Source organism: Ilyonectria robusta, assembly GCF_021365365.1.
Source record: "Ilyonectria robusta strain PMI_751 chromosome Unknown BGZ61scaffold_32, whole genome shotgun sequence".
NCBI classification, from domain to species: Eukaryota; Fungi; Ascomycota; class Sordariomycetes; order Hypocreales; family Nectriaceae; genus Ilyonectria; species Ilyonectria robusta.
This window is the reverse complement of record NW_025764466.1, coordinates 93,815-118,535: the sequence shown is the minus strand read 5'-3', so window position 1 is coordinate 118,535 and position 24,721 is coordinate 93,815. Positions and strand designations below refer to the sequence as shown.

The window sequence follows — 24,721 nt, the reverse complement described above, 5'->3', positions numbered from 1 at the left end:
AAGGCACTCATTATTCCCAAAGATAAATTCAGTTCTAATTATGGCTACTGCGAAACCATAAGTGAATAAAACGGTCTAGAACACTACCTCGGTGGGTATCTACCACTCTGCATCGATTGGTGGCGGAGTGCCACGTATGTTTGCGGATCGTTTGGTCGCAAGCCTTTGCGTATCACTGAGCATTGTCATTTTTAGCGTCTGGGCTGCTGGGAAGTAAATAATGCCGCCGCAAGATGTTTTAATCCACATGCTATCAAACTGAAAAGTGGAAGCCGCTTCACTATGAAGCTGGTCCTGGGCGAGCCGCTGTCGTGTTGAAGTGCGATCTGAATAACAAGCCAGCCCGACAGCTAGCGCAAGTGAAGGGGCTGGGAATTCACGCCCTGTATCTAAAGGGGGAGATCGGCTATGCTTCCTCAATAGCCACCGATCCCAGAGTCTAACTTGACGGATGCAGCGGATCTGCCTGCAGTTCAACATGGCGGTAGGGGTACCCTGCACCCCTGCTTCAATACGCCCGGTAGAATCTGCTTCAATGGTAGTCGTGGATTGACCGTCATTTCAGCCAAATGTTACCCCATGCGCGATAGGAATTCAGATGTCATTTAGAGGATGTTATCCTTAACTCATTGGGGCAGCGAAGCGAAACACAACAGAGGATTCTACGAACTACTCGCCGAATTGCCATCTCGGGATCTAGAGAAGCGCAAACGTGTCAATTCCCTTACGCCGGATGCAACAGGTGTCGGAGAATCTGTTCGCCTCTCCTGATATATGATACGTCACCTAAAACCTGACCAGGATTTAAAATAGAGCGGCGGGGGCTTATACCAACTCTCCCTTGTTGCAGATACTCGCATCAGCATCTTAAAGTCAAGGACAGATTATATCAGGTGAGGGTGATCTTTCGGTTCGAGGGTTATCAAAAGCCACAAATGTAGAAGAAGCATTCACAACACCCACCGCTACTGTATATTGTATGTTAAAAATAGCAGCTTTTTCAAGATCTTTATTCTTATATTGCGACACTGGAGAACTTCCAACTAAATATACTTTCAAATAGTTTTTTTTTTTTTTTTAAACAGCTCTTTATTAAAAGAAACATTAAAAATATGAATAAATTTTATATTAAGTTTTTTTTTTAATTTATAATTTAATTATTCCTGGCTCGCATCTGCGATATTACGCACCGGATTTACACCACAGTATCTCAATTCGCCTTACCGAGGATACAGCCAGATAACACCGTGGGTTTCTCGCTGCCGAAGAGTCTTCAGTACTGTACTTTACTCGCTCTACTCGATATTACTAATCAAGTTTCAGCCGACACCCTTATACGAGACTAGATCCAACGTTGCTTAAAGTATATGGCCGAGATGGGCTGCATAAAGATAGCCAAGGATGTTGCGGACGTGGTGAGAAATAAGCAGGACTTGGACTACTGGCTTGTCCATGCTATGGTTGGCAGCTATACATTTGCAGCATAGATGGGTTCGAATGTACAAGAACATTAAGGCCCTCTACCTTGAGGGCGTCCCAGGAAACGGTTCACAGATGGATTGGATACTGTGTTACATTGATAGAGCGCTTCGAGTATGCGCCCCCCACCCAAGGGGGTTTATTTCATTCCTCTTTGATCAAAGACTTGACTGAATCCACTACCGGGTTCTCATACGGTGTCCAGGTCATCCCCAAGATCCTCATTGCGCGAGATGTGTCATAACCAAAACACTGCATGTTCGGGTTCGGCTCCCCGCCCCAGTGATTCTCATCCGGCAACTTGTCTCGCGGCTCCGAGAAGCTGTCCCAGATGATCTTGACCAGCCCCGCATTTCTACAGAAGCCAGCAGTCACGAAAAAGCGCTTGCTAGGGGCCTCTTCCAGTTCCATGGCCTTGACATGTGCCAACGCCACATCGCGAAGCTGGTTGTACACTAAGCCAACCTCCCGGAGAAAGTGAATTACGTGCCCTCGCACAAGCATAATGTTCACGTGGACGTGAACACGAGCAATCAACGACTCTTCGGTAGGCGTGATCTGGGCAACCGGCCCGATACAGGGCCAAAGTCGAGCTGATTGTCCGCAGACACGAAATATGGCTCGTCGGGCTGGCGCTTCTCATCCCTGCAATAACAACGCGAACAAATGCCATCGCAATCAATCTTCATCTAGAACCAACTCTCTTAGCATCGACTGCAAACCTGCATTTGGTCATTATCCAGCTCTGTCCAGAACTCGCGGAGGATGACCTTGTCGCGACCAGTCTCGGCCGTGCAGAAGGCGGCCGCGAGCGACGACGAACGGGCGAAAGCAACAGACTTTCATCTATATGAACAGTCAGGTGCTCACGAGGCTCAAGACTGTCAAACATAATCCGACAGAACCGATGGTTGTCAAAAACTGGGAGACAGTTGATGTTGCTCAGCTAGTAAAGGTAGAAAACGCCTTCCAAGACTCTATTGTTGTCGATGGCTGGGGTTGGGAAGAGACTGATTTGGAAGATAGTGGAGATAATATGGACATCAGCCAATGAGAGGCTTTTGACATACAAAATACCTAGAAGCTTATGACGTCAAAAACTTTGGTCAGATAGGTAAATTACCATTCAGTAAATTACCTCGACCGGAACCGTGATCACAACTGCGCTGAATGGTCCTACACCCTCGAAACACTGTGATCCCAATAAAAGATCCAGATCTGACCTAGTAACTCTAGATGGAAGCATTAATAAATTTGAAAAGAAATATATTTACATTTGTACATTCTTAGGCTGGTATACTTCCTCAATATACGAGACATCTTCGTCTGCCAACTCGTAGCTAACTGCTTCTACCGCGTGGTTGATGTTTTCTTTTGTCCCCAAACCTGAAATGGGATAGACGTTTTTCCTTAGACACCATGAAAGTGCTATCGTCGCCATTTTGACGCCTCTTTTCTCAGCCACCTCGGCCACGCGATTCACGAGTTCCTTATCCACCTCGTTCTCTTTACCCCCAGCCCTAACCATGTTCTGCAGGAGCTTATCGGTCTGCTCTCTGCTCGACGACCGATCATCCCATGGATGGGCCAAGACGCCTCTTGCCAACGGGCTCCAGGGCAAAATGCCTACGCCTAGGTCTCGACAGAGCGGAATCATCTCTCGCTCTTCCTCGCGGTATAAGATGTTGTAGTAATTCTGCATGCTGATGAACTTATGCCAGCCGTGGGTCTCGGCTATGTACTGCAGCTTTTGGAACTCCCAAGCCGCCATCGAGCTGGCGCCCAGATAACGCACCTGGCCACTCTCCACTACACCGTTCAGCGCCCTCATAATCTCCAACGGACAGGTATCGCGGTCGAGACGATGGATTTGCAAGATGTCAATGTAGGTTCCCAGGCGCGCAACGCTATCGGCTACTGCGCTAAGGACGTGTTTTCGGGAAAGGCCTACCCGGTTGACGAGGTGGCGCTTCGTTCTGTCCATGTTTTGGGATATCGGCGTTTGGTTGACAGGGTCGAGTGCGTAAAATATTTTGGTCAGAATGACGACCTGCTCGCGAGGAATGTTGTATTTTTTGAGCGCTTTGCCAACGATTTCCTCAGATCGACCATTTGAATAGGCATCAGCTGTATCCCAAGTGTTGATCCCCATATTGAAGGCGTGTTCCAACAACGGCAACGCCTCCTCTTCGTCCTTGACCCATGCTTGCCATTTCGATGAACCAAAACTTGCGGCCCCGAGGATAACCTTGGAGACGTAAAGCCCTGAGGTACCAACCCTACGAAAAGTGTCAATAACTAGCCCGTCGAGGGAGCAGGGCTAATATCTGCTGGCCTTACCGCGCGTATTCCATCGTGGCCTTGCTTAAATCAGGGACAGACTTGGAATGTTACAGTCAGTCAAATGGGGCCGGTGAAATTACAAACTCTTGCCAAAATACCCAACGGATATATTATCTGCGTCTTAGACCAACACGTATCGCGGGCATCTTTCTTTATTTGCAGCCGCCATCTTTTCCAAAAGTCGCGCATTACATAAGGCGGTCGTGTTTAGATTTGCCGAGGGCTCTCCCACTTTAGGACAAAGTCGCGGAGATTCGTCCGAAGTTTTGCGAAGAAAAGCCAATTAACACCACCAGTATCAATCTGGGCGAACCGTAGCCTTTCGGTTTCGGCTGAGGACCCGGGATTTGATCCGAAATCGTGGATTTGGGGTAATGCATTGAATTACACCACGCGTTTGGACGGGCTGTAGTCTTTCGGACTCGGCCAAAGTCCCGGAACTTGGTCCGAAGCTCTGAAATAAGAGCGAATTGACAGTACGGGGTTGGAGGACCTCGTTCAGGTTCGGCTAAGGTCCCGGGACTTGACCCGAAACCCAGGGGCATTGCTTGAATCACAACATTCTCAAAGCTACGCGAAGCGAGAATCCCGATGCATCCACTCCATTTTCGCGTACCATATGCCTTGACATGAGTTGAATAGAGCACAACTAATGCTTCAGACGTCTCCAGGGTAGTAAGCAGCGGCAAGGGTGCCTGGACCAGCAGTCCCCTTCTCTATCCCGCAGCAATGCTTCCTCAGGGCAATTCAAGATTGGACTCGGCGAGGGCGGCCTCGATATTCCCCGCAATATGGAGCATCCCCGCACTCGGACAAAGTGACGGATCCGAGTCAAATGTCCCCTAAACGATACCGAGCTAACCCCATGGCGTCCCAAAAGACGGCAGCAAGAATAAGAGTAGATCATCTCCCCAGATTCACTCTCGTCTCTGCATCTAAATCAGCACCCCCGCACCCTTAATTCAATCCCCATAGCCAGTCTGGAACAGTTCTTCAACCATGGCAGACAACAAAAGACCCGACGAGATTTCCTTCTCTCACGATGACTCGGGAAACTGTAAAAAAACCAAGGATGCTGAGGTGGGTTTTGTCAATTGAGACAAACCGCTTAATGACTAACAAGCTCCTCGCCAGACCGCAGCATACGCCGGCCAAGAGGCAATCTACATTGACGAGGCCACCAACAAGAAGCTGTTTTGGGCCGTGAACCGCCGCATCCTCGGGTGCATGCTGGGCACCTACTTCTGCCAGTCGCTGGACAAGGGGACTCTCAACTTCTCGTCCATCATGAACATCAAGGAGGACGCAAATCTCGTTGGCAATCAGTACAACTGGCTGGGCACCATTCTCTACATGGGCGTGTTGGTGGGAGAGTATCCGACCAATTTCTTGCTTCAGAAGCTGCCCGTTGCCAAGTATCTGGCCGTCAACATCTTTTGCTGGGGTGCTGTTGTCGCTTGCTCTGCGGCAACTCACAATTTCGCTTCGCTTATGGCTGTGCGATTTTTGCTTGGAATGTTTGAGAGTTGTGTGCAACCTGCCTTTATCATCATGACAAGCATGTGGTACACAACGCAAGAGCAAGTCCTCTTGACGTCGCTGTGGTATTGTATGCAAGGTGTTGTCCTCATGGTATGTGATGACTGTCGACCCTCGGCCTGTCTAGTTACTAATCTCAGCCAACTGTAGTTTGGTGGTATAATCGCTTGGGGCGTATCGCACTATAACACCGATGGCGACGATGGAGTCGTCAAGTCTTGGCAACTCTTGTTCATGGTCCTCGGTCTGGCGACTTGTGTCTGGGCTGTTTTCGTCGGCTGGTGGCTTCCCGACTCGCCCATGAAGGCCAAGTGCTTCAATGAAGACCAGAAGCGACTCATGATTGAGCGCGTCCGAGCCAACGAGACTGGTATCCAGAACAAGGTCTGGAAGCGTTATCAGATGGTCGAAGCCCTTACGGACCCCATCGTTTGGTGTTACGTGATGCTGCAGGTCCTGTCGACTCTCATCATCGGCGGTCTCGGTGTCTTCTCCAACCTCATCATCTCGTCATTCGGCTTTACCTATCTGCAGACGCAGCTGTTGAACATTGCCCAGGGAGCTGTGACCGTCTTGGTCATGGTAGGCGGTGCTTGGCTGGCCACGGCAACAAAGCAAACGTCTATGGTTATGCATGCCTGGACCATGTAAGTTCCTACTCCTTCCCACAAACACGAACTATGCCCTAACCTTTCCGAGCCCACCCATCATTGGTACTGCCATCATCTACAGCTTCCCACCAACAGCATCTAATCGCATCGGGCTCCTCATCGCCTTCTACTGCACCCAGTTCTTCCTCGGCAACGGCTGTTTGATCTTCTCTCTGATCTCGCGCAACATCGCTGGTCAAACCAAAAAGTCGACGACTCTAACTATTACCTTCCTTTTCTGGGCCGCGGGCAACATGACGGCGCCACAGATATTCCAGGACAGTGACAAACCTCGATACACCAAGGCATTCACCGCGCACTTTATCATCTACGCGCTATTCAACATCACCCTAGTTGTGATGCGAATTATCTTGACCAAACGCAATCACAGCAAGATGGCAGCGGCTGCTGTTGACATCGGTGACGTGTCGGCTTCGGGCATCAATAAGGGTGATGAGAAAATCGCGCACGCTCATGCCTTTGAGGATATGACTGATATTGAGAACCCGGATTTCCGATATAGTTTGTAATGCTGGACTGGTTTTCACAAGGTAGACTCGATGTCAAATCAACGTCAACACAGCTCTGTTGGGTTGGTGGAATTGGCGTCCCTAGCACTACGTGAGGCTGGCTGATTGACTCTCTGAATAACCTCCTAGCTGCATGAAGTTGTTGTAGCTTCTCTGCCCCCCTCTTGGCCAACGGATACCTATGTAAATGAGGTTGCATATCTGAAGTCAACGTGGCTTACCCCCTTTCCTTGCCAACAGGTTGCACACGTGACCCCAGCGTTCGGGCCAAACAGACCAAGTTGAGGGTTTTTTCAGCATAGGAAAACGTATAGGGATAAGGGTCTAATATGGTTATCTTAATTGAAGAGAAATATAAGGTTATTCCCGGTATTTATAAGGCTGCCGATTGTTGATTTATCCGCATCAGAGAGCTGTCAATCGACTGGATGAGCCGATTTGTGCCAGCTTAGCTCGTGGTTGAAAATAGACGGGTAATTATAAGATTGTGGAGGTAAGTGGAAATAATGCTAGAGAAGTGGAAGCGTATTAATTTCTTTACGCTGGATGCAATAGGTGTCGGAGGATCTGTTTGTCTCTCCTAATATATAAGATGTTACCTAATACCTAACCAGGATATAAAATAGAGCGGCAGGGGGGTTATACCGGCTCTTCTATATTATAGATACTCTTATTAGTATCTTAAAGTTAAGGATAAATTATAACTGGGTATATAGTTTATATTATTTATACTATTCTTAGTATTTCTTTTTACTATTAAGCTTTTTTATCCCCCCTCTGGGTATATATATACTGGGGCACTTTAACCTCTTAATAATACTCTTAAAAAAGAATTATACTATTTAAAGTAGTTACTAAGAATATTATTTAATTTATTTCTATTAAACTAACTTAGAGTATCTTAATTAAGTTATATTAATCTTATTATCTACTGACTTTAGTTAATTTAATTGCAATTACTGCTACTTCACACCTCATGCCTTATGTCAAAGCGCAACATTAATATAATAGAAACATTAATATCTATATTCATTCATACCCGTGTTAATTACAAGTTTGCTTTCCGGTTCATCGGACGCTGATAATCCTCCAGTTTCAATCCTTGCAAACCTCCCTCTATCTCCTCTAGAGCTGGCTCTATCTGTGCGATGATGCTACAGGAATGGCCGTGGTAAACCCTGAAACCAACGGAGGGGGTCCAAGTAAGGGGACGAAAGCCTTTCGCCATATTCATGACGGTCTTCACACTGTGACCAGAGAATGTTTTAGTGACTCTCGGTGACAGAATCCCGTATCGCTTCAGTTCCTTACTCAATGAGCCAAGAAGCATAGATGAGCATTCGTAAGAACAAGGGGATTCATCGCAAAGGGTGTCGAGCAAGCCATACAGCGAGTTGAAGGTCAGGGATAGAGCTTCTTGGCGTTTCTCATCAATTTTGCCTGCAAGACTGATCAGCAAAATGAAGAGTCTGTGATCGCAAAACTCACCCAAAATCTCTCCCGGGATTGGAAGGTCTATCATGGCGATTTCATTTGTGCTATGCTTCATTGCGAGTCTCGTCATAGTCTCGAATATCTCAGCTTGACCAAATACCCATGACACAAGCAGCCAAAGCGTAGACTCTTTACCATAGGCGGTGGGAAGATCCTTAGTCGACGTGTTAAGCCAGACATCGACAAACACCTCAACAACTTCGTGAAATTCGTAATAGTCAACAACGACGGCAAGTTTTGCAAGCGTTTCTAGGCTGAGAGATCTTGGCACCTCTCTATGACGACCGTGAATGATGTTTAGTATAATCGTCATCGCCTCGACGTCCCACGTCCTCGTAATGATCTGACGACCTGATTCACAAATAGTGCCTTCCTTGAATGGCCCGTCTAACATTGTTTGAAAAACGGGTGAAGTGAGGATCAAGTGTCGCGACGACACGCGCATTCGAATAAGTTTTTCGTGACGTTCGAGCTGGTAGTCGCCTCGAGGTTTGTCGACCCCTCCTCTCCTAGTGTCATAAGTGACCCCATTGACAGAGCTTCCTCCGGTATCATTGTATCCGTCCCTAGAGGGTTCTTCGCCAAACTCATCAGCGAGGGCTTCTTCAGTAGGGGCGTCTTCGGCAGGAGGAGGAAGTTCTTCAGCAGGAGGAGGAAGTTCTTCAGCAGGAGGAGGAAGTTCTTCAGCAGGAGGAGGAAGTTCTTCAGCAGGAGGAAATTGTTCGGCAGGAGAAATTTCTTCAGCACGAGGAAATTCCTCGGCGATGAGCTCTAACAAGAGCTCTTTGGGAATCTCGAGAGGAGGCTTTTTCTTCCCCTTCATCGCCATCCACAACATATCATCTTTCCATAGGAACCGTCGTGGTGTGGTGATGAGAACAAGCTCTGTATCACCGCCTGGGTCAAATTCGTGAATCGGTGAACTCATGTGAGATAGAAAAACACTCGAAAACAAATGTGTTTAGTCTAGACGAAGCTTTGAGAAATAAAATGTCATGATGGATTCGCCCGTTCCTTGCCAACAGGCTGCGGGGTAATCAGGTGACGCTAGCTGATGTTGGACACGTGACCCAGCGTTCGGGTCAAACAGATCAAATAGACAGTGTTCAAAGCCGTTATGATGTTGATGATTGCTTGTACAGGTTATCGGGACCGCCTGGAAGAAGAGTTATCAGACTCCCCTCCAAACTAAGGTCAGGATATCAGTCTATCAGAGGTTCCGCAATACAGGGTCAACTTCCAACAGTTTCCGTATATCCCCTAACCTAAATATGCTTTCATTATCATGCATTTTAAGCCAGCTTCTCTTCCTGTGAGACGGAGGAGTCAGCCCCGATGACTAACTAAAGTGGGGGCCCAGCATCAAGCCTTCAGGGTAAAACAACACAGACATCATCATGACGATCATCATGGTCAGTGCGATACGAGCAGTCAAACAGAGCAGGTATAGCGCTGCTATTATCGTCAAGTCGAATAGTCTATTTAGCACTCTCCCACCTAGTCATCAATATGCCTCGGTAATTCCCGCATCATGTGATTCGCGGGGACTACGCACACGCACCGGAAATAGGCTTCGTTACTCCGTAGTGCATCAAGAAATGGAATAACAGGGCTGAGCCTGGAAGCCTGGATCTGTTGCAGGGAGTTTCAACCTCGATCAGCATGTGAAACAATTAGCATGTGAAAACGGCTGCCTACAAGTCCTAGGGGTGCCTCTCAAAGTGAGCTGAAAAGAGGTGGGTGCGCCACCCGCTCGTGGCGGTCCCTGATAGGCACGACCGGAAGGTTCCATGGTCGTCGGTTGATTGATCACGGTTACAGTCGCTTTGTTCGATATAACGGTGGCTAACAAGGTTACATAGTGCTCACAAGACTACTCGTGGTTACGAAGGGATGACGGGGTCGTAGGACTTGGGTCTCATTTTTAATCATTCGACCCGCTGGTCACGATTTTCTCCCACTATCGGACACATATCCACACATTGAGCAGCGAGATTCAAGTGTCAATTCACCTTGGCATTGCTAAAACATCAAAATGGCAACGACACAAACCGAACCCAGGCCACTCATTCTCCTCGGAGATGGTAGTTGGTGTGGTCGCGAGGCAGACACACGATCCAACATCTATCGACTGGCCGATATGGTCGGAATCAAAATCAAGGATCCCACAGACACAGATGTGCATGTAATGAAAGACAAAGCGTGGTATATCCACGGTGTTGGGCTGGAAAGCACTTTTCTTGAGTACGTCATCAATCCATTGACCATCATTTACTAATATGAAGGTAGCTATGTCTTCAACGGAATAACGGCGCAAGATATTGCCGCGCAATGCATAGAGGCATACAAATTCATCGTCAGCAATTACACATATCCCGAGCGCCAGATCTGGATGTTTGGCTTGTCTAGAGGAGCGTATATGGTCCGATCAGTTGCCGGCATGATCAACAACTGCGGCATCGTCAAACCTGTAATCCACGACGACGGCACAATCGACCACGCCAAAACTGACCTACTCTGCCACCAAGTGTACCGGATCTACCGCTCCACCGATCCCGCTAATGACCCGCACGCCGCTCAGGCTCTGGAGTTCCGTCAAAAGGCCAGTTGGCCGTTGATTGGAGACGAGCAACCCGGGGATCCAGAATTGACACCTCCCGTGAAATTCATGGGGCTGTTTGACACGGTCGGCAGCCTAGGAATTCCAGACTTTGTCGGTGGTATAGGCTTGGACTGGCCTCAATTCCATGATCAAAACGTCTCAACTGTCGTCGAGCTGGTGTACCACGCCTTGTCCCTTCACGACAACCTCTATGTTTTCCCCCCTTGTCTTGCCAAGCGGAATCACCACCCCGGGAAGCCAGCAAACTTCGGAATTACTCAAAAGTGGTTTCCTGGCGTGCACTATGACCTGGGCCGGCAGCGTTTTCGTTTCTTTCGCATGTTTGGGGGCGGGCGGTTAGAACGGCTGTTGGCGAGGTCGCCCTGGGTCAGCAAGGTGATTCAACCCAACGAGGTGCTGTCAGATCTTGTTTTGACCTGGATACTCGAGGCCGTCATGACAAAAGATCCAGGTGGTCAAGTTATCCCATTCCCGCGAGTAAGCGAGGAGGTTATAGCAGCAAAGGACAGAATTGCGTCTGGAAAAAAGACTGGCGATGGAGACGTTTATCAGAATATCCTCGCCTATGCTCCGTTCGGCAATCCGGTTGTGGAGATTTTAACCTTCCTTTACGGCACAAGGTGGCAGACGAATGAGATTTACCAGCTCTTTTTTGCCCTGCGAGATCGACTCGTGGATCTTGACTCAGAGGTGTATAACTTCACAACCGTCGATGAGTCCATTCCCAACTCAAAGGGCCTCACTATCACCGAGCTAGCGAGGATTACCGAGTCAAGATATCCATCACAAGCATACGAGGGTTGGAGATTGCGCCGCACACTGCTGGGTCCTGAGAAGCCCACAACCGACAAGCCTGGGAGGCGTTCATTCCGAGACGTTTTGGTCTCGGAGTCCAGCTCATTGACGGATCGAAGCGATATCTTCATTCAAGATACTGAACGGCGGGTCGTGGGATCTCCCTTGGAGAAAGAGGTGGGTCAGGGACAGGACTTTCCACACACTCCGAGTCAGTCTGACCGTGAATCTTCCAGGCCAAAAAATGACGAGGATGAGCTTATGAGAGAAGTTCATGGCTTCCCCCAGCCATTGCAGGAAGCTCTTGCTCCTTTCATTGCAAACGAAATCTTCAGGATGCGAATCAAGGACAAGTATGACGAGTTTGAACGGGATAAGGCGAGTCTCGGGAAGAGCATTATTGGATTTCTGGACATGCTAGGAAAATTAAAGGATACAGAAGATGAAAGCGAAGATGACTTTGAAGAAGATGACGATCTCGAAGGGGATAATACCACTCAGACACGGAAAGATTTTGGGCCACAGGATGATTCCGGGGAACAGGGCGGTTCTGGAACGGGAAACTCTGGAACGGGAGGCTCCGAAGCAAAAGATAGCTCTGGGAACAAGGACGACTCTGGAACGGGAAACGGCTCTGGGGCGAAGAAAACCCCCTCGAAGAATGGAGGCGCTGATAATGAAAAAGACTCTTGCGATTTCGCAGATGAGCAAGTGCTGCATCAAGATGCGAACTTTTTCCGCTGGACGGATTTTGAACAAGAGAAACTACCACCAAAGCCTGACGCGATGGAAGAAAGACATAAAGCAATTTTGGCCCTCTACGAGGGCGTCAAAGTAGGAGTTGAAGTCCTAGGGATCGGGGTGACACTGGAAGGAATAGCGAAGATGCTTCGGGGTCTGGTCCACAGAGAAGACTTGTTTGCCTTTTTAAGAGCCAGCGAGCGCACAATTCTCTATCCATCAGCAGGTTCAAGCAAACCGGATCTGGATGACCTTGAAAAACAATTGTTTGATTCAGGCAAGTTTGGGGGGTACGACGAGCGCCTAGCCGTTCTAACATACACCGACGGTAGCAATGGCTCCATCTCCCTTTTCAAGAAGTGGTCAGGTCCAGACCGAATCCGACCTGTGGCAGCTATGGATGATGTTCCTAAGATTGTGCTGAAGGGTGTTTGTTCCTACATCAGCAAAGTGAACAAAACGAAGCTCTGCTTTCGCGACGGCGGGATGAAGTGGACGAAGGGATATCTTCCGGAAATCGAAAAGCCTAGGTTTTACTCCGTCTCGGGCCAGAATCAGAACGGTAACAACAGACGTGATGAAATTGGAATGGGGTTGAAGAAGGCACTGAAGCTGGATCCTGATTCCGTTGAACAACGGGAAAGCTTTGTGGCCACAATACCGCAGATGGTTGGAGCACTTCATCTAGGAACATCCCTTCTGAAGGAGATTGAATCGACTCGGGTTGAGAGAGTGGGTTGTTTCGATCAAGATGCAAACATCATCGTCCCGGGGCGATGCGTGAGGATGATTCGGGGCCCGAATCCGACTGGGCATAAGGGTGGGGGACGCAATGTGCGCATTGTGGTTTTATTGCCGGGAACTGCGAAATGGACAAAGGAGAAGCTGACTTGGAAGTAACTGCTTGAGTATTAACTGTACCATTGATGAGTTAAATGATCAAATATAACCCATCTGGCCCGCGCACGCAGCGAGGTCCTTGTGAAAATGCATCTTCTCATCAAGTGCTATAGTAGTGATTTACGTGGCGCGAATTCGCGTATTCGCGCCCGATGGCTACTATTCTAATTTCGCATGTCAGGAATCACAAGCGGCCTTTTTAGGAGTCTCTTTTACTGTAAAAAGAACCAGATCTGTTTCAACGACGGTACAGCCAGTATATTTCAGGACTCTGAACCGGTTCGGTGAATGCCAAGGATACACCAATACTATGGATAAACTAATACAAGGGTACAGTGAAGCAAGAATCAGTGTGTCGATTTCAGCCGGTGCAAACTAGATCGGTAAGTGTAGGAAAATGAGAAAGCAGCGTTTGCCTCTGGTATGGAAGACGCCACTCTTGAGAAGTTGTTCAACAGCTGCGTCTTTCTCTCTGACCCGTTTCTTGAGCGAAATAACTTTTGATTTTCAAGGAAACATCGACACCGGTTGTTCGTCCTTAATCGTTGTTACTCTACAGAAGTAAGAATAGAGATATAGGGATTAACGGCCAAATCGACTTCAACTAACATCCATGATGCCCACCTATACCTTCGCCAGTAAAGTATCGCACCGCATCTCCATATAACTATCATCGTCTTCGTGATCATCTTCATTAACTCCGCACCACTCCGTCCAGAGCGCTTGGCCGTCATCCGAATCGAAACGGGTCCATGTCCCTAACCTGGCCTCGCACCTGATGTTTCGATCCTTCAAACGCAACATGAAACGACCACCAGGGACTGACGCGGATGGATTTTGATCAGCATCTTGACCGACAGTGATGCCATAAAGATACACCTTTTTCAAGGCAGGAAAGACGCCAGCTTGAAACAGAACACCCTCGAGCATGTCGAGCAATTCTTTGCTGCCGATACCAGTCTCTTCAATTTGAAGGAACTCCGCACTGCTAGTTGAATCGCCCTCGATCATTTCGGCACCGGGTCTCTGCTGCAACACCAATGTCTCTAGTCGTTTGCTGGAAGTAAGAAGTAAATGCCTCCAGTCGGTCAACAATGCTATCTCGGCGCGAGAAGACCAGGAGTATGAACCAGTACCCCAATAACAATCCATACCACGAGGCTGACACAGGTGCAAGTGTCGAAGTGCGGGCAAATTGATGTCCTCGTCCGGGAATATTCCACCCAATGGCCGCGGGATCACATATTCGTCGTTCAAGCTGCCGTAGTCTGAATCCCCGTCGTCGTCTGCTCCCAGTTTTTCCTCAGGTAAGGGCGGAAACGGTGGATCGTATATCCGGTGGTCCGAGATGGGTCTATTCAGAAGCCCCAGTTCCAAGCGCTCCAGTGCCGTGGAGGATCTGAGTATCCATGTAGCAACAGCGCGTGGGACGTACCCAAAGAGCTTTGCGTAGCGGAGGTGCGGTAGGCGACGGCCTTGGAGCTGAAGCTCAAGGAAGCCATGCACAAACATACCGTGTAGCTCGACCATCTCAAGGTTCGTGAAGTAGGGCAGGAGATTCCACACCTCAAGGCTATCGACAACGGTGCATAAGCTTCGGACTCGTCTAGTGATGGCAATCAGCCTCGACTCATCATGAGATCGAACATCCTGCAAGCTAGAAAATAGTCTATGTGCTCTATAACTTGCTTCTCCGTCTCTACTGTAGCGGTCTCCTGGGGGGTGGTATTGTCGTTGCACGGCTGGTATGAAAGGCGGCGGGTCGCTCAACTCTCCCGGCGACTCGTGGTGGCCTTCACCATGAAGCTCAAGTTGAGCCCATAGCAACGGCTCGACAATGCTGCCGATGCTTTTGCAGCACCGGGCGAGCTTGGTAAGATCGTGGGCTGCGAGACGGTGAACGATCTCGAGAATGACCTCATGAGGTGTAGACTCGAGAGAAGCCATTAGGAAATTGGCAATAATTGAGTAGCAAGAATGCAATGGCTTGTCTGTTTTTCTTTCCTTTTGTAAGATGCGCCGCGCTCATCTGTGTCAATTGCTAAGAGGAATCTTTCAAGTTGCAGGTTTGAAAATGTCGCATCATCTTATGTCGGGACACGTAGCAGATGAATAAGCGGCTAAGCAACTGGTCTTGCCATGCTGCCTGAACGGCTGCCTAAATAATAAATCTGAGACCCGCTGTAATTTGCCATGTACAAAAAGTTTGATACCGACCAAGTGAGAAACTTCAAGAATTCAGACCTAGGTGAGTGCTTTTCCAGGATATCGAGACAACAGGGCAACCCACATTCAGGCCACAAGCCATTATTATCGACCGTACAGTGACACTGCATTCCCCTTGGCCTCAGCTGGTAACGCGACAGAGAGCATGAGTCCAACGAACAAGCGGATAGTTTTTGTTCCACCCCATCAGGACGCAGAGGAACCTACACTGCCAACTACGGATCACCTTAATTTGACTTGTTGCTGCCAGAATGTCACAGGGTTAGTGTGATGACTGCAACACTGAGCCAAACACACCCAAATCCAGGCGCCCTTGCACAGCCGAGATCAACGAGACGGCAAGGTATCGGCTCGGTCATAACTTGAGATGGAAGATATTATAGGAGGGTAGTGGTCCAAGACATCGTGGCGAGAAGGCATTGGATGGAATTCTTGGTGGTTGATGATGATGGTGGCGTTTATGTCTCCGAACATAGGATGGCAGGGGCATACTTGCGCCTTAACACCAATCCTCCAACATCGCTAAGCCTCGGCGAACGACTTAAATATTTACTTAGTATAGGCACATATCGCTGTGACCGTAATAGCTGGACAAACAAGCAGCTGCATTGACACGTATTTTACATGCCACTCCTACGTCACTACTAGCTGACTTTAGTGACAGGGTCTGAATACGACCACAGGTTCCGCGAGGCCAGCTGAGCTGGTGTAGTAAGCCTTAAGCCTGGTGCTGTTCTTGCGAATATTCCCCATCGGGATTCTTTGTTGTCACATAATAATACCCATGTTGTAAAGATACTGTGTATCGCCGTGGAGGAATTCAACGACCCCAGTTGCCGAATTGCTGAACCCGTGGTGATAACACGCAAGCCCAGCACACTCCAGTCACACGCGATGACCTCAACGAGAGCCTTGTCTCAGTGAAAACACATCGGTCGTTCTGACAGGGTGAGAACTGAATGTTGGTTTTGTGTAGGAAGTTTTAAAGCACATTTCTGAGTGACAAGCTTTAATTCCAGCATGAATACACTTCAACACCTCACAGAGCCATCCCACATTGAGATATGCGGCAAGCCACAGTCTGTACAGTCTATTACACTACAATGTAGAGCCAATTTACGGGCTAAGGAAGAGTTAAAATGGAATGTTAACTGGAGAAGATGGTCTATGTGCTCTAACAGATATATTTGCCCCTAGTTATTGGCATCAGGAAAGGACTGATAGGATGGAGTCTTGCGTTGGATAGTATGCCTAAGATTTTTAAATATATTGATACGACAAAATCGTGAGGCGGAGGGTGTCGTTGTCAGCATCTATTCAGCATGAGAATATGAGGTCTTCTGGCTCTCAACTCACCACCTCCAGGGCATAAATTGTCAAGAAAGGCAGAGAGGGATTTGAATGGTATGGAATTAAGCGAAAGACTAACTACAAGGGAGAGTTAGAACGCATATGCAGTTCAAATATATGCTAGACCTGTTTAGTGAGATGTCCTGCCATTCCTAGACACGATTAGATTCAACGGCATTTTTGATCCGAAATAGCGTAATGGGATGTGACCGGTGGAGTCGCCAATCTCGAATCATGTGGCCAATTTTTCGTTTGACGATTGGATAGTGGAGACGTAGTGGACGTGTTCGCTAGAACAAGACTCATCGGCGAAGAGTAACTACGTGTGTGATCGAGGAGCAGCCCTTGATGTTAGCGGATAGCTTCATCCGTGGTTCCTGAGGGGCGCCGTTCTCCCCCAGTTTCACAGGCCATGCTGTCATCGTCAAGCCCAGCAAATGAAATCTCCACCAAGTCTGGTAAAAGCCAGTGATTTCTGGGGGTATTGATCTCTCCAACTCTGATATTCACCGTCATGGTGGCTGTGCTCCGCGGCCGACGCTAAGCACCGGCATCGCCGATGCCATGCCGGAGAACACGGCAGTGGACTGCAACGGGATGACATCACGGCGCCGAAACATCTACGGCCAAGCCGCGGATTTTCCCGTGGCGGGAAGAGACAAAGGGCTCAGAACCCACAGAAACGTCATTTATGGGACAGATTGTAAGCCCTGCTCGTGTTTGTGCAGTCGCCGTCTTACGCAGTAAACGCCAAGTTGCTTTGAGCAGCCGAGTTACCCGATCCGGTCTACTAGACTGGGGCTGACGTGGTGTGGCGCTTGGCGGAGTGAGCGAAAACATCTCAACTGTCTTGTAACAATTTTTTGGCCGGCACGTTTGATAATTATATCACATTCTCACGCGTTGTGACTGAGGAATTTCCATTTGCAGGGACAAATCGTAGCAGATGAGCATTCTGCAGCGACACAGAGCTGTATCGACAGAGATTCTGCATTGTCGCCCACCATGTCCTTTTATCCTGATCAAAATTACTACAGCCCAGCCCAGCGAACCCAACAACCGTCGTTCCCTCCGCAACACCAGAATTATGGGAATATCCCCCCTCCCTATCAAACATATCATGGCACTCCTCCATACTATCCCCAGCAGAACGGCTACAGAAGTCAGTTCCCTCAAGGATTACCTCCTGGACCGCCTCCTGGACCTCCACCTCCATTCCCTCCTCCTCATTCGCAATTCAACGGTTACGGACCACCTCAACCACCTTTCAACGCGCCACCTCGACCACCTCCGCTTAATCTAGATGCGTATGGCTTCCCCCTCAAACAATTCGGTAACATCAATCGATCGGCACGACCTGGCCCTCCACCGCCGACTGCGCCCCAACAATTCGGCAACGGCGCTCCGCAAGGCTACAAATTCCAGTATTCCAATTGTACCGGACGTCGCAAGGCCTTGCTCATCGGAATCAATTACTTTGGCCAAAAGGGCGAGCTGAGGGGTTGTATCAATGATGTACACAATGTATCGGCCTTTCTCGTCGAACGCTACAATTACAAACGAGAAGATATGGTTATTCTAACAGATGACCAATCTAACCCAATTATGCATCCAACAAAAGCGAACATAATCGCAGCTTTTGAGTGGCTAGTCAAGGATGCGCGCCCTCATGACTCGCTTTTTCTTCATTACTCAGGGAAGTTGACTATTCTTTTATCCCTAGTTTAAATTACTAACGTTCTCCCAGGTCACGGTGGGCGAACTGAAGACTTAGATGGAGATGAGGATGATGGGTTTGACGATGTCATATATCCGGTTGATTGGCAGCGAGCAGGTCACATCGTTGATGATGAGATACATTGGCGCGTTGTACGGCCGCTCCAACCAGGAGTCAGGCTGACTTCAATCTTCGACTCCTGCCATTCTGCTACTGCAATGGATCTTCCTTATGTTTACTCTACCAAGGGAGTTCTGAAGGAGCCAAATCTAGCCAAGGAAGCTGGTCAAGGGTTGCTCGGCGCTTATGCTGCGTATTTGAAGGACGACGTCGCAGGCATTGCCAGTAGCATTCTCAATTTCACCAAGTCGGCTCTCAATGGAAATGAGGGTTATCAAAAAACCATCGAGACTCGGACATCTCCAGCAGATGTTGTTATGTGGGCAGGTAGCAAGGATGACCAAACATCGCAAGTACACACACACCTATTATCAAGGGACACTTGGCTAACATACTTCTTCCATCAGTGCCGATGCAACTATTGATTCTAAAGCTACCGGTGCAATGTCGTGGGCATTTATCACTGCCCTGAATTCTAAGCCCCAACAAAGCTATGTTGAGCTTCTCAATAATATTCGGAATCTTCTGGAGCCAAATTATACCCAAAAGCCTCCGCTGTCTTGCAGCCATCCGCTAGGTGAGGCCTTCCTGTGTAGGGGTCCATATGTTTCTCTAACTGTTTGGGTAGATACCGATCTTCTTTTTGTAATGTAGTAATCGGGTGTTGACTTCTAGCTACTGTGGAAATGCCCGCAGTGACGGTGCAAGGCCAAAATCGACATCAGTCATGTGCACTGACGTTCCAAGATGAATCAAAAACAAGTTACCTAGACCATTACTTAAAGCCCTAGCAAATTAACACACCTGGTTAACTTCGCCTATAGTACCTATCCATGAGCTATTATCTTATACCTAGCCCACTGTACTAGCAACTTGTAGAGACCTGTCACTAACGCGGACCGACATGATGTCTACAGTATTGACCCCACAGTACCCGGCTTACCCTATACCGACCGTTTATCGTAACCCTTCTCGTCACATTTGTCCCGCAGCAGCAATACGGCCAGAACCCTGACTTAGATCCTATAAGTCAATATTAAATAATAAATTCCTCAAGCCACGATGACTAGCTGCCATGCGAAAAGATTCCGATTTAATAATCTCAGTGGCATTGAAGGTGGCATCTGTCCGAGCAAAACTTTTCACATATCTTGAGCAAAGCAATTATTCGAACTTTCCGGAAAGCATACCGAAAACCGAGCATTCGAAGTTTCTCAACTAGGGTCTATTCCGAGTGTTTAATTATGATAAAGAAAAAAAGGTTCGAATATTGACTACGGTCTCCCATCACAAGCTTGAAATGCCCTCGGCAACTGGTGGGGCATCAACCATACCGAGACCGAGGGAAGTGTTCCCGCTCGCAAGCTAGTCCAGACTGGGATTTACCGACCTCATTTTTGGTTACGTGGGCTTAACGTTGCCTCATCCGCGCTTCCCCCACAAAACATAAAAGGCCTCACTCAGACAACCTGCCGGATACCGTCTTGCCTCGGAGACGACTTCGAACTTCGTCTGCTTGAAAACTCGAATCTTCTGCGGGATCTCGCCTTCTCAATTTCCCAATACCACTCCTTCCTTACCAGTCTAACCGACAAAACGGGTGAACAATCATCCCCACTTTACCTCGCCATGTCTACCAACTCGCATCCAGTCCAGATCGCGGAATACAAACCCCCGCGTGGCCTTGGTGTATTCGTTTTCTCTGGAGTACTCTTGAATGTTGCCTGTTTTGTTGGCCTGCCATGGCTCGTCCCCAGCAGCGTCCCCTGGCGTCTCCTTGAAAACGGGTTCCCAGGTGGACCGACCCGATTCCAGTCCATCATCAAGATCGGCTTCTGGTCTCTGACTGCCGTTCACAGCCTCGAGGTGATTGCCTTCGATCGCACTCGTATGGTCCGACACGGAGTGCGCAGATGGAGCAGTCTGTGGTGGAAGTGGATTCTCACCTGCTGGGTTGAGGGCTTCACCTGCTGGCAGAGGATTGATGCTATGATTGCTACTAAGGCAGAGAAAAAGAAGGACTAGTCAACCACAATTCCAACTTGGTGACAGGATTGAGCCTAAATCGTATTATCAAGTATGTGATGGCTCGGATGTATGACCTGTGTCTCGCCTATGTCCTTCCTTCCTTATCCCAACGTGCATTTCGCGTCACAAAACAAATTCTAGTGATTGACGAAGCTAATTTTGTGCTAGATCTCCGGTATCTTCGCAAAGTTGGTGATAGGCAAGCTATCGCGTTGTAGAAGACCTGGAAAGTCTCGCCGGCTACCTTGCGACACCAAATACCAGTGCTCAGCGGTCGCATTATTTCAACTTCTGACATCGCCAGATGCTGGGCAGGGACCAGACGGAACTGAATTGTTTCAGTGGGAATTATAGCGACAGGTTAATCAGCAATGATACAAGCTCAGGGACGGACATGTTCTGTAGAAAGGCGGGCATGGGTCGGCTATGGAGTCAATCTTGGCCGAGGCTATCTGGGAATACTGGGAAGTGGTTTTACCCGGATAAGCTAGAAAAGACAACGGCGAAACCTTGACTCAGGCCATTGGCTTCTAAGGTGAGCTTGAGGGGAGCTTCCAGTGTTTATCGAGAAAACTAAGATTTAACTGCAAGTAAAAAAAAACACTCGTGACCACCTCCTTCTGCATAAAGACAAACTGATACATCGCAAACGTTTGATAATAGTATGGGAAAAGAAACCTTCAAGGGAGCGACTGCTCAACTCAATTTGCTGGGTGTTCAGCAACTTGTTCGAAGACCTTTCCAAACCACATGAGCTCCCACAAAGCCTCACTCTCATACTCTTCAACCAACTCTTCCTTGTCGTATTTTCTGAGCTTCAAGACGCCCGAAAATCTGAGATAGCGGCCGTCGAACCTGACCAGCCAAGCCAGGAATTTCCAAAACCCAGGTATGGTATCGATGAGATTTTTGCGGAGGATTGTCTTCTGCCTCTCATAGTCGAGCACATAGCGTACGTCGCCATCACGGTACTCGAATCGCAAGAGATCCGCCACAGGACGTTTGGTCGGTGCATCGACGGCAATCTTGCTGGCGGTGAAAACGACCTTTGTTCCGTCGTCTGCCACAATGGAGCCATCGCGGGCGAGCATAAACACATTGAGTTTTTTATCGCCGTACGCTCGCTCAGCGTCAATCGATGCTGAGATGAAGGTGTAGGGCCCAACAGTACCACGCCCCCAATACCAATGGTTGACGACCTTTGTCAACGAAACGTTTCCCCAATTGTGGTCGTGATACCCGTTACCCTCGGTAGTCACAGGTTCCTCGCCAGGCACTCGATAAGTCGCCGTCACGTTGCCCAGCGGGACTGACGGCAGCCAGGCAAAGTACTCCTTCTCTTCCTTGCCGTATACGAGGTACCCAGTTCGAGGGCGCCATGGCTCTGTAGTCCTCGTAAGGCGAACCCTCACTTCGAGGTCCTCGACAATGGCAAAAATGTCAAAGGTCTGCAGGTTATCGTCGCATCGGAAAGAAAAGGGCTCTTTTCCCTCGCCAGCTGATATGCGCACATCGCAACGTTCCTTGCTCGCCGCGAATTCATGAGGGGAAAAGACACGCCGAACGTCCCAGCTACGGCCGTCGGGCGTGTCAAGTTGGATGGTGATGCGAGGATCAAGGCCCGTGTATGGCTTCGCAAGATCTTTTGTGAAGAAGACGACGACGAGCTTTGCGCCGTTGGCTAGGTGCGTGTCGAAGTACCACCACTCCCAGCAGCCTCTTTGTTCAGGAGATGTTCGAAGGCCGTCTTCCCGTACCTCGATAGTGGTAGGTGAGAGGCCAAGGGCATGATATTGCTCGGGTGAAGAGGCGAGGGCAGACGGGATAGGGGCCATGGCGGAAGATGGATGATCATGGGTGATGATTGCAGCCGAAATTTCATCAGCCCATGCTTAAAAGTAATCTCGGAGACATGGGTGGACCAAATGTACAGTATACTACACCTACTATAGGCTTAGCTGAAGTAGGATAGTGTAGATTCCAATTAATCAATCAATTGATCATTTAGCCTATATCACACCTGTCGGCGGTCAGCAGACAGAAGTACAATTCAGACTAAGCCTGACGTCAGCCCACTGAGGCCTTCTCCATCACCTGCTTCCGATTCGGAGTGGCCTGATGTATGCTTACTCGCGCACGAGAAAACTCATTGGTGAAGACGAATAATGTCGACTTCATTCGTGGCCCAGTTGGAGGTGGTCTCGGCCAGTTTTAATCTTCCCTTCCCCTAAGCCACCAGCAGAGGCCATGACGGATGGTAAAAGCGACGCAGGCTAAGCAGTGAGCTATTTTCAACTCTCTTTACACAAGATTCACGGTTGTCTTTTTTAGTCGATATATTTGCGAAATTATCAGAACGCAATGTTATATTTCTAGTTTAAAGTGTCAGCACGATGTAAATAATTTGTCTCGCGTCGCTGGCGGCTAGAGTGACGATATTGCTCTGGATATCTTTGTCTCTGCGAGCCACGACGCCAGTCTACCAAGAGCAATGATAAAGCAAATGCGGAAATATCAAAATTTCGCGTCTGTACTCATGTTCGAGGGTAACTTTGTCTCCAGCTACGTATTGCTCTGAGCCTAGGTTCGTTCTATTCCTCTACCAGATGTTCAATCCGGTCGTGTTTCGCTCATGTAGCCGGAACAGTGGATTAGGAGGCGCTCCACGGCCCTGAATAACCACTACCTCGGCAATATTGCAACCATTGCAGGTTGCGATGGTTACGTGACACCTTCATTCAATCCTGATGACGCTCCCCTTCATGTGTCATGGATCCATACTATGATCTCCAAGTTCCTATTCAGACTGCTGGGAATTAATTGACTCCAAGACTTCTCAAAACTATCCAAGCGAAACAATTTTAAATGGGCGTCTAGGCCTTTCCCCCGCTTGCCTCCCTTACTACATTGCTCCATTCGAGGTCCTCCAAGTCATCAGCATGGATCGAGGCACCAATGTTCAATGCCTTGTTCAATTGTTCTCTTGTGCTTGCGTAAATCATACGAGACTGCGAGATTTTGTCAGGATGCCAATCCGGTGGTAAAAAAGGCAAACTGGGATTAAATACCTTGATCGAAGTTTGACTCGGAACCCAGGATATAAATATGCTTTTAACTCTACTCAAGAATTAATCACCATTCGTCAAGACAGACCAGACATGGAGACACTCTTACCTCTTACCGTCGCCGCCAAGACTATATTCCACGTCATACACCGCATAGCGAGCTGCTGCGTCACCATTCGGTTCCACTGCTAACGAAATTCTTTGGAGGAATTCCTCGTAGTCCTTTTCAGGAGACGATTCCTCCACTATAACAGTCCTTTGGTCATCGGAAATCTTGAAGATGACGAATTGAGGTTTAGTCGGCCCTCTTTTGGAGCGGAGGTCGTTAACGGCAGAGATGCACTCATCCGCAATACGGACACTGGTAAAGCCGAAGTTAATACACGCGGGTGGCCATCGAGATTGAGGTCGAAAGAACTGTGGCTTACCCTGAGGGGATCTACCACTCATTCCAGTCAGAGATCCATCGACATTATGATTTAATTAAGACAGAAAACTTACAGACATGCTCTCCTTTTGGTTAGGTGACAGGAGAAGAATTGATCTCGCCACAGCAATAGACAACTCGATGAAAAAGAAGGCTCTTGCTACTTTGGGATCCAAGCAGGATTTGAAGGCGTGTAGTCGTCAGTTTTGGAGTGAAAAGGAGGGAGTTGATGAATAGGGAGAGAGAAGGTGCAGGATTCTGAGACATTGGAATGGGAGCATGACAGTATTTATACGGTCAGTTCTCTAGTGATCACCACTGAATTACGTTGTCCGGACGAGGCCATATCCCAATCGGCCCACTCCAAACCGAACTACTTTCAGCCTGACCAAGGTTCTACGGGCCATTTTCTTGTCGTTTTTCATCTGAGCTGGGGTGGCGGTCAAACTCTGCTCAAACAGGACTTCTAAAATTGGCAGTGGGGACCGCGGCCCCTGGCGCCCGCGGGCCCGAGTGACCGAGCCTCCATATCATTGCACATTTGCCAGACAGCCATTGGTCTGGAGAGCCCCTTTCACCCCTATTTCGTAATTTATTGTCTAGCAGGTAATGCTAGAATGGTATGGGATTGGAATAAAGGGGTAGGGCCAGCGAATGATTTAATGCACCTCGAAGCCGTTGGCTCTTGATTGCT

At 48.6% G+C, this 24,721-nt stretch overlaps 11 protein-coding genes across 11 annotated transcripts; 5 read left to right on the top strand and 6 right to left on the bottom strand.

The window, feature by feature from the left end:
* Nucleotides 1–1,623: 1,623 nt before the first annotated feature.
* Nucleotides 1,624–1,983, bottom strand: BGZ61DRAFT_484828 (uncharacterized protein; the record flags this gene model as incomplete). The annotated part of the gene is made up of 1 exon (XM_046249650.1): nt 1,624–1,983. One exon carries the CDS (start codon nt 1,981–1,983, stop codon nt 1,624–1,626), a length of 360 nt encoding a protein of 119 aa, XP_046096871.1.
* Nucleotides 1,984–2,749: 766 nt separating this feature from the next.
* BGZ61DRAFT_539072 (NADP-dependent oxidoreductase domain-containing protein) lies at nt 2,750–3,833 on the bottom strand (the record flags this gene model as incomplete). Its single annotated transcript, XM_046254734.1, has 2 exons — nt 2,750–3,758; nt 3,820–3,833. The coding sequence occupies 2 exons, from the start codon at nt 3,831–3,833 to the stop codon at nt 2,750–2,752; spliced, it is 1,023 nt and encodes a 340-aa protein (XP_046096870.1).
* Nucleotides 3,834–4,643: 810 nt separating this feature from the next.
* BGZ61DRAFT_562038 (major facilitator superfamily domain-containing protein) lies at nt 4,644–6,541 on the top strand (the record flags this gene model as incomplete). The annotated part of the gene is made up of 4 exons (XM_046255834.1): nt 4,644–4,902; nt 4,957–5,454; nt 5,512–6,008; nt 6,061–6,541. Exons 1-4 carry the CDS (start codon nt 4,822–4,824, stop codon nt 6,539–6,541), a joined length of 1,557 nt encoding a protein of 518 aa, XP_046096869.1. The 5' UTR covers nt 4,644–4,821.
* A 1,005-nt stretch (nt 6,542–7,546) lies between these two features.
* BGZ61DRAFT_462586 (uncharacterized protein) lies at nt 7,547–8,682 on the bottom strand. Its single transcript, XM_046247322.1, has one exon. The coding sequence runs from the start codon at nt 8,478–8,480 to the stop codon at nt 7,590–7,592; it is 891 nt and encodes a 296-aa protein (XP_046096868.1). The 5' UTR covers nt 8,481–8,682; the 3' UTR covers nt 7,547–7,589.
* A 1,388-nt stretch (nt 8,683–10,070) lies between these two features.
* Nucleotides 10,071–11,468, top strand: BGZ61DRAFT_367450 (uncharacterized protein; the record flags this gene model as incomplete). Its single annotated transcript, XM_046241787.1, has 2 exons — nt 10,071–10,279; nt 10,325–11,468. Coding segments are annotated over 2 exons (1,353 nt in total), but the record flags the coding sequence as incomplete, so codon positions are not given.
* On the top strand, nt 11,315–13,111 carry BGZ61DRAFT_462583 (uncharacterized protein). Its single transcript, XM_046247321.1, has 2 exons — nt 11,315–11,630; nt 11,690–13,111. The coding sequence occupies exon 2, from the start codon at nt 11,715–11,717 to the stop codon at nt 13,092–13,094; it is 1,380 nt and encodes a 459-aa protein (XP_046096866.1). The 5' UTR covers nt 11,315–11,630; nt 11,690–11,714; the 3' UTR covers nt 13,095–13,111.
* Nucleotides 13,112–13,616: 505 nt separating this feature from the next.
* On the bottom strand, nt 13,617–14,928 carry BGZ61DRAFT_462582 (uncharacterized protein). Its single transcript, XM_046247320.1, has one exon. It carries the CDS (start codon nt 14,622–14,624, stop codon nt 13,719–13,721), a length of 906 nt encoding a protein of 301 aa, XP_046096865.1. The 5' UTR covers nt 14,625–14,928; the 3' UTR covers nt 13,617–13,718.
* Nucleotides 14,929–17,675: 2,747 nt separating this feature from the next.
* On the top strand, nt 17,676–19,340 carry BGZ61DRAFT_510087 (metacaspase; the record flags this gene model as incomplete). Its single annotated transcript, XM_046252043.1, has 3 exons — nt 17,676–18,392; nt 18,456–18,856; nt 18,915–19,340. The coding sequence occupies 3 exons, from the start codon at nt 17,676–17,678 to the stop codon at nt 19,159–19,161; spliced, it is 1,365 nt and encodes a 454-aa protein (XP_046096864.1). The 3' UTR covers nt 19,162–19,340.
* A 796-nt stretch (nt 19,341–20,136) lies between these two features.
* On the top strand, nt 20,137–20,532 carry BGZ61DRAFT_539066 (uncharacterized protein; the record flags this gene model as incomplete). The annotated part of the gene is made up of 1 exon (XM_046254733.1): nt 20,137–20,532. One exon carries the CDS (start codon nt 20,137–20,139, stop codon nt 20,530–20,532), a length of 396 nt encoding a protein of 131 aa, XP_046096863.1.
* A 595-nt stretch (nt 20,533–21,127) lies between these two features.
* Nucleotides 21,128–22,473, bottom strand: BGZ61DRAFT_462575 (hydroxyneurosporene dehydrogenase). Its single transcript, XM_046247319.1, has one exon. The coding sequence runs from the start codon at nt 22,368–22,370 to the stop codon at nt 21,237–21,239; it is 1,134 nt and encodes a 377-aa protein (XP_046096862.1). The 5' UTR covers nt 22,371–22,473; the 3' UTR covers nt 21,128–21,236.
* Nucleotides 22,474–23,370: 897 nt separating this feature from the next.
* Nucleotides 23,371–24,282, bottom strand: BGZ61DRAFT_401953 (cofilin, actophorin). The gene is made up of 5 exons (XM_046243071.1): nt 24,102–24,282; nt 24,029–24,039; nt 23,710–23,961; nt 23,604–23,652; nt 23,371–23,543 (listed from the first exon to the last, which is right to left on the bottom strand). The coding sequence occupies exons 1-5, from the start codon at nt 24,105–24,107 to the stop codon at nt 23,409–23,411; spliced, it is 453 nt and encodes a 150-aa protein (XP_046096861.1). The 5' UTR covers nt 24,108–24,282; the 3' UTR covers nt 23,371–23,408.
* Between the last annotated feature and the right edge of the window lie 439 nt (nt 24,283–24,721).

Coding starts and splice junctions, on each gene's coding strand:
- BGZ61DRAFT_462586 (XM_046247322.1), bottom strand. CDS start 8,480: ATGCGCGTGTCGTCGCGACACTTGATCCTCACTTCACCCGTTTTTCAA.
- BGZ61DRAFT_462583 (XM_046247321.1), top strand. CDS start 11,715: ATGAGAGAAGTTCATGGCTTCCCCCAGCCATTGCAGGAAGCTCTTGCT.
- BGZ61DRAFT_462582 (XM_046247320.1), bottom strand. CDS start 14,624: ATGGTCGAGCTACACGGTATGTTTGTGCATGGCTTCCTTGAGCTTCAG.
- BGZ61DRAFT_462575 (XM_046247319.1), bottom strand. CDS start 22,370: ATGGCCCCTATCCCGTCTGCCCTCGCCTCTTCACCCGAGCAATATCAT.
- BGZ61DRAFT_401953 (XM_046243071.1), bottom strand. Junction 23,653..23,709: donor CTTGGCGGCGACGGTAAGAG/GTAAGAGTGTCT, acceptor ATTCTTGAGTAG/AGTTAAAAGCATATTTATAT. Junction 23,544..23,603: donor CGAGTCAAACTTCGATCAAG/GTATTTAATCCC, acceptor AAAATCTCGCAG/TCTCGTATGATTTACGCAAG.